The following is a 7,316-nucleotide window of genomic DNA, read 5'->3' as shown; positions in this document are numbered from 1 at the left end:
GTCAATCACAGTCGCGACTTTAACAATAAATGTAATTTGCAGCGAGGTGGTTGCTGAAATGGCATAGTTCTCGACATGACAATCACAGGACAATTCATCAGATATCAGGAGTGACAGGTTGAGATCTGGTTTGTGGTGGTCTTTGTGAGCTTGATCCTCCCACAGTTGCCTCTGGAGGCCAAACGGGAGCAAAACAGCAGTGTCAAGTCATCTTCAACATTGCCATCATCACTGAAACAAAAGATAATGGAGTCTGTGAGGAGTGCCTTCCATGCTCAGCTGGCTACCGTCATGGACTCATTGTTGGCGGCTGCTGTGTGCGAGATTGCCAAGATCTTTGAGAGCAGTCTGTGCGAGCAGCAGACGGAGCTGGCGCAGAAGGCGGATGAGATCTCCACGCTGAGAGGAAAGCTGGAGAAAGCAGAGAGGAGACAGAAGGGAAAGGGTGGAGGCGGCGGCGAGGAAGGGGAGCTGTCAACAGCAGACAGAGAAGGAGAGGGCAGCCTGAGGCAGCAGACCGTGACAGGACCAGGTGAGACAGCTGACTTGGTCTCAATCATGCCAAGGCTTAAAAACCTTTCATGTATAATGTCCATGTAGAATGTGAATAAAGGAAGAGCCTATTGCTTGGAGTCCCAAACACACTTTGGTTTCAAATATAATCTCTCTATCTCTCTGTACAGGACTGATTGTGGGGAAGGGTATGTCCTCTCAGTCAGACCCAGTGGAAGGGCTCAGCCAGAGCCTCCGCAGGCTGAAAGAGGAGGTTACAGGCCAGGATGGAGCCTTTGTGAAGCATGAGGTCAGACCCCTCTCCATGGTCAAAAAAATATGATTCAAAAGTTGACTGTCAAATACATCTTTGCGGCTTCTGAACGGCCAGCATGGCCTGACATTTTAGCCCTTCGCTCTTGGTATTTTGTGCACTTTGTAGATCTAATGCTACTTGTACTCCACAGCGTGCAGCATCCCGGCCCACCCCGGGGTCTGTGGGAGTTCAGGTCCCAGAGCGAGGCCTTGCTACTGGGGACCAGAGGCAGATAGACCCCCTGTCTGCCACACAGGCCAAGGCAAAATGTAAGAACTCTATGCAGATAGTAATCTTTATCTGTTCACAAAACAAGACTAGGCAAGCCTAGTTAAGCCGGACCTGGACTGCTGCCCGATGCAATGCGCTTACGACAGCAGGCCACCAAGCAACCCATAATATCATGACATCCACCTGTCAATCAATCTTAAGGACTAGAGGAAAATTCCATGAATGCTTGCAACATGGCTACATGGGCTAACATTGCTTGCATGGATGCTAGCCCATAAATGCTAATAATACAAATTATGCTATTGGCTGGTTATAACACTCATTTCAGGAATACTCTATCACTATTTACTGCGGCTTGTAGCACGCTTCCTGACCGACGGCCGGCCTTCTCGATCAGCCAGGAACCACCTCTCTGCCCGGGGGGGGACCGCACGCCGGGTCCCTGCTCTGCGGTGAGCCAGCCAGCGAGCACGCAGTCCACAGTGCTGTATATACATTATATATTGTGTTTGTAGCATAAACTAGTGGTATTGAAACATGCCTGGTAAGTTTCAGATTTGTCCGGTAAATTCAATTCTTTAGCGGACTGCAGTGTGTGTCTCTCTCCGCTCAGTAGGCACTCCAGTGCACTTGCTGTCTCAGTCCCTCGTCCCAGACACACCCACTTTTCAAAGGTCAAATCAAATTCCTCCCAACACTATAGCAGAAACATACATAGTATGTATGCTGTTTCTGCTGCCACTGCTGCTCAATCACTCATGCATGCATGTTTCAACAATGGGGAGTCAGTCAGTAGCCCCCTGAGATGCTTCTTGGCCGTCCTGTTCCGGGTCCGGCAACTAGTGCACCCACAGAGTATTGCATGGGATCATTTTCTTTGGTCACTTATTAGCTATAGTTTTTGCAATACTAGAGCAAGATAACCTTCATATCTTTTGAGTCTGTAGGTGTTATAATAAGAGATGATTTACAACAGCTGTATTTTCCTCTGATCTCTCTTCAGTATCTCTCTGGGATCAGGGCAGTCGTAGTGCGGACCACAGACCCCTCCAGCAGCAGGCCTCCACTCCTTTTCTGTCTATCTCCCAGAGCGGGCGTTGCTCCCCCAGGCCTGACCCCAGCCTAGCCCAGCCGGGGGACTGGTTACCCGGGTTAGATGCCGGCCGAGGCGTGGTGTCCGGTATGGAGAGCCTCCAGGCGGAGGGCACCAGCTGCTCTGGTCCCGCCAGCAGCAGCACTGGCACCGACACGCCGTGCTTCCGGCCTGGCTTCGTTTCCGACGAGACCAGCAACGAGGACGACGATAACTCTTTCCCTTTCCTGGACCAGGAGCCCGAGAACCAGAACTCCAACCAGAACCCGGTGCAAGGCCAGGTGGCGGGGCAGAGGCAGGCCCGGCAGGATCAGTCCCAAGCCCAGTCTGGCGAATCGCCGTGGAGACCCAGAGACGACAGGAGCGGGAGGGTCCCCGTGCCTCAGACCAGGCGGGCTGCATCCTTCGCCAACAGAGACCCTCTCCGACCGCAGTCCAACACGCAGTCGCACACGCTCCGACACGCCAACGCCCTCAGCCACACTCCGGCCCCCGGCGGAGGGAACGGACGGCCCTACACCTGCCCGTACTGTACCAAGTGTTTCACTTACCCCTCCCACCAGCGCAGGCACCTTTTACGCCACACGGGGGTCAGACTGCACCCCTGTCAGTTCTGCGACAAGAGCTTCCTCACGCCATCTGAGCTCACTGTGCACACTCGCACGCACACAGGCGAGCGGCCGTTTGGCTGCGCTCAGTGTGGCAAGCGCTTCGCCCGCAGCGGGAACTTGAGAGCTCACCAGCGGGACGTTCACATGGGGAAGAGGCCCTTTGCCTGCACAGAGTGCGGTAAGAGGTTCGCCCACAGGGGGAACCTGAGGGTGCATAACCACAGAGTCCACCAGGGGGACCCCTACTACATGGATGATCAGCAGGAGCCAGACATGGGCCCCAATCCCATCCAGTTTGAAAACATAAAAAATGATGGTCCTGCAATTTAATTTAGTTGTGTTTAGCTAAACGGACCCAATTTATTTGTTCCAGGATTGCTAATGTGGTCTGTCTTGTGTTCTAACTTCTACGCTGACTTTTAAAGCCATGGACAGAAAGCGTCAGAATGGCTGCAGGCAAACTACACGTGTTAAGTGGTGAGTCAAAACACTCAGATCCGTTTTGAATTTCGCATCAACGCAGTGAACAGAGCACCAAAATACAGTGTTGGTCATCAGCTGGTCGCTGCAGGAGTGACCATCTGATCTTCTGTTTCTTGTGTATCCACTGAGGCTTCCTATCTGTCCAGGGTTTAAAACTAACACTTCAAACTGTTGAAAATACTGTTTTGCATTATTGCATTTTTTTTTACAGCCTTTGTATTTTAAGTTCAAAGTTTATGATGCGATCATAAAATTAACCACCGTCAGATTTTATTGTGGTATTTGACAACTGATCAGGTTAAGGAATATAATTTTATTGGGCATGTTCATTTTTTCTTTCCATCCCCCCCAATATGGGTCGGTGTCAGAACTATGGAACATTCTAAAGGGGAAAGCCCCTTGATGGTCCATTCCATTTCTAGCTATCTATGCATTACTGTGCTGTAAGTGACTTTGGATATGATTATCCATGAAAAGGAAATGTTGACCGTTGTAAAATGAATAATTTTAATCCAGGATAAGCTTATCTCTCTCCCCATGGCATTCTTCACTATCAGAGGAAGAAACTCTGAACAGATTAGGGCTGCACGATTAATCGAAATAAAATCGCGATCTCGATTCTAAACGACGTAGATTCTGCCGCATTTTCATTCTGGACATCAGCTGCAACAAAACAAGCGCTCCTACTTTCGTCACGAAGTGCATGAGCACACAGATTGCAGCGAGGAGGCGAGAAAATAACAGAGGGCTGAGAGGAAAATGTGTGTAAATAATCGGCCAAATAAAAAGGACAAAATGAATCCAGCAGAGTGGGCAGCTCTGCCAGACCCTGCGCTCGTAGCGACAAACGGTTCACATTCCGCTGTGTGGAAGTGTTTAGGGATCAAACGAGATGACGACACATCTACTTTGCAAACGGTATACGATAAACGACAATAATAACAGCAATAATAATAAGAGCAGTAACAATAATATGAATAATCTATATCAATATGTGTCAATAATAGAATAATAAAAGTTGTTGATGCAAATAATTGATAATAAAAAAGTTGTTTTGTTTTTCACATCAGGTAAATGAGTGCACTAAATGCTGGAAAACAAATCGGGATCTCAATTCAGAGAAAAAAAAAAGTGTATTTTATTCAGAATCGTGCAGCTCTAGAACAGATCAGTTTAATAAAAGAACTGCAAAATAATGCATAATGATGTATTTCATGAAGCCAATAAAGGAACAGTGGTAGGTATTAAGGTAGTTTTGTTGTGTGGCATGCAGAGGTACTGTAGGATAGAGCGTCTTGAATATTGTGCTCATGTACTACCCATCTCCTCTGACTTCCTTTTATACTGACTGTATTGTAAAACGGGAGGGGAAAAGTTTGTTATTGTAAGTAAAATAATAGTGTTGCTAAAGAACAATGGTACGTTTCTTATGTTTCTGTTCATGTAAAGTGAAATAAAACTAGGCATTTGTTCTTGAATTCAGATTTGGCAACTACATACAGTTAGTTTACCGTCTCCTCCACTCTGAAAGATGCTGTGCAGGTTTTTCCATACGCGCTGCTAAACCATGGCTTATTGTTTCTGTATGCAATTGTGCAGACTTAGATGGAATACACATGTTCACAGAGAAGTTAGTATAGAAGTTGAGTGATTACTTCAGTGCATTCAGCAGGTCACGACATTGAAGATGATCTTGTAGGAGGTCATTGAGGTAGGTACTTGGAGACTTAATCCCTCTTTATTTGTAGCCTCTCCAGAGCTACTGGGGGCCCTGATGCAGTTGGGGTGTGGTGAACAGCAACTTCCCCAACAAGCTTTGAGCAGATTATTCAATTATTATGGTGGATATTTTACAAAAAATGTGTGCAAACATGCATGTGTTTTGGGTGAAGTATTCATCTAATACACCTGTGTGAATTACAAAATGCTATTATCCACGTAGTTATTGTTTTGAAGCTGGGAAAAACGTAACAGGCAGACCGAATCAGTCAACACTTCTTTGTGTATTGCATTGTCCTGAAACACTGCACGTTGTCTGAACTGAACCTTCTGATTCTGAGCAAAGTGAATACAAAAAAACATTTCATTTCGAACATTTCAAAGGACTTATATTTCATAACTTTGAAGTTGTTATATTTTGCTACCTACTAGGGTAATCAATCTGCATACAATTCAAGACTTGTGAGTTATTCAGAGATGGAAGTGTTTTTCTCAAGCCCAATTTATAAAAAGTAAATGATATTACTACATGCTAATTCCCCTCCATGTGACTCTCCTCCAGCTCTGATCAGCCGGACTTTCAGCGGGGCCATCAGCCTCATGTTGTCTGAGTAAGTACCACTTCTCTTGTGTTCAAGATCCCATACAAAACAACCATGAGCCTTTTATGAAGGACCTAAAATGACTCAAAATGAGCCATTTAGAAATTAATTAATTAATAAAATATCAGCTCTGTGAGTCCATCTGCCGTTAAAAGCGAACAAGAAGCTCTCTGTGAATGTGGGGTTGCATCGTTAGAAGGCCCCTCTTAAAATTGGTGACGATTGTGTAGAAGAGGTCAGGAACTCTCACATAAACATCCCGCTATAATAAGGTGATTTTATTTATAGTTCAATAAACTCACTGGTAGTTCAAGTAAGAAAATCCAGCAGTGTCCCAAACATCCTTTACAGCCATGGGGATATGTAGCCTCCTAATTAAATTAGGATCTGTGCTCGTTTCCTCATGAGATGTTACCAGTGCCACTGTGCAGTCCTGTCTAATTGTTGCACCACACACTGACCGCCAGCAGGAGTCAGTGTCACCACGCAGCACCAAACCACTGACTGAGACTGTCGGACGGCACAGCAAGTAGATCTTTTTGAAAGAAGTGTGCGCTCAGCATCTTTTCACCACATGCCCTACATTCCCCAACCTTTTTTCCCCTGATGTATGCATTTGAGTCCGTCCTCCTGCCATCCTCTTTCACGGAACCGGTGTGTAAGCACGTGCTTTTAACGCAGTGTCAGAAAGTGGGTACTACGCGTCCTGCAGCAAGGGGCTTTGGAGAATTGGGTCACTCGCTTCACCTGCCCAACAACGCCCCATTTCTCTCCTGCTGTTTGGCTTGTACGCTGTGTGTGTAAGTGTGTGTACGTTGTGTGCAAAAGAGTGCGATCTCAAAGTGTCACTTCCTTTTCCACCTGAACAGTTCACCACCACACTTTCACCCCGTGGCTCTCTGCCCTCTTTTCCCAGGACATTGACCCATATTATGTAGCTGTCTAGCCGAGGGATTTCTCCACTAATTGCATCCTAGTACTCTGCTATCACCACCATACTACTACTTACACACGGGCTATTTGTCCCACATAATGCCTGGGGTATGTGGGTTATCGAGGTCGATGGGACATTTGTCTCAGTCTCTCTCTCTCTCACACACACACACACACACACACACACACACACACAGTGTCAGTCTCAAATGCTGAGCAGGGCTTGGCCAAGCTGCGCGTACGTATTCCCCAGGCTGCTGAGTCCTTGTTTTGCTCATTGGAAGATTACATTCAGTGACCCCCCCCCCCCTCCCCTCCAGTGACCTCCCCTCCCCCCAAGGTCACATGTGTCTGACGCTCTAGAAAGGAAACACTCGTTTTAACGGTGCTGCGCAACCTGAGGCCGACCCGGCGCTAAGCTCCAATATAGGGCATGGGCGAGTGTTAATCAAACGGGGTTGCAGTCTGGGCAGTCAGTGTATTGTACGTGCAAGTGAGACGTGCACACACACACAGACACACAGACACACTCTCGCGCTATTAATGTCGTACAGATTTCCTGTTTATGGGTTTCTGAGTCAGAGGTCAGGGCAGTGTGTGTGTGTGTGTGTGTGTGTGTGTGTGTGTGAGAGAGAGAGAAAGAGAGACTATTGATGGGAGAAGAGGATTCCCACTGAGTAAAAGCCGCTCTCACAGACATTTTAGGTGCATAATAAAACATATTTATGTGTGGAGTCAGGTCAGACAGAGCTACAGACAGATTTGGGTCTCAAAATAGAGCTGTGTGTGTGTGTGTTTGCGTATGTGCATGCCCGTGCCCGTGCACGTGTTTACAG

At 47.1% G+C, this 7,316-nt stretch overlaps 2 protein-coding genes across 2 annotated transcripts in view; both read left to right on the top strand.

The window, feature by feature from the left end:
- Positions 1-252: 252 nt before the first annotated feature.
- On the top strand, positions 253-4,642 carry LOC310789949 (uncharacterized protein). Its single transcript, XM_083651669.1, has 4 exons — positions 253-532; positions 684-802; positions 960-1,077; positions 2,043-4,642. The coding sequence occupies exons 1-4, from the start codon at positions 292-294 to the stop codon at positions 3,071-3,073; spliced, it is 1,509 nt and encodes a 502-aa protein (XP_083507795.1). The 5' UTR covers positions 253-291; the 3' UTR covers positions 3,074-4,642.
- A 1,982-nt stretch (positions 4,643-6,624) lies between these two features.
- Positions 6,625-7,316, top strand: part of LOC310790427 (histone H3.2) — a gene marked incomplete at its 3' end in the record, with an annotated part of 253,276 nt that continues 252,584 nt past the window's right edge. Inside the window, exon 1 of the mRNA XM_083652114.1 lies at positions 6,625-6,676. The remainder of the gene's footprint in view (positions 6,677-7,316) is intronic.

Source organism: Poromitra crassiceps, assembly GCF_964638095.1.
Source record: "Poromitra crassiceps genome assembly, chromosome: 15".
NCBI lineage: Eukaryota > Metazoa > Chordata > Actinopteri > Beryciformes > Melamphaidae > Poromitra > Poromitra crassiceps.
Note: the sequence above shows the minus strand (reverse complement) of the source record. Positions and strands in the feature narration are given on the sequence as shown.

Excerpts from the sequence above, each read along its gene's own strand:
- LOC310789949 (XM_083651669.1), top strand. The coding sequence starts at position 292 with ATGGACTCATTGTTGGCGGCTGCTGTGTGCGAGATTGCCAAGATCTTT. Across the intron at positions 803-959 it reads GAGCCTTTGTGAAGCATGAG|CGTGCAGCATCCCGGCCCAC; the intron begins GTCAGACCCCTC and ends TGTACTCCACAG. Across the intron at positions 1,078-2,042 it reads CACACAGGCCAAGGCAAAAT|TATCTCTCTGGGATCAGGGC; the intron begins GTAAGAACTCTA and ends ATCTCTCTTCAG.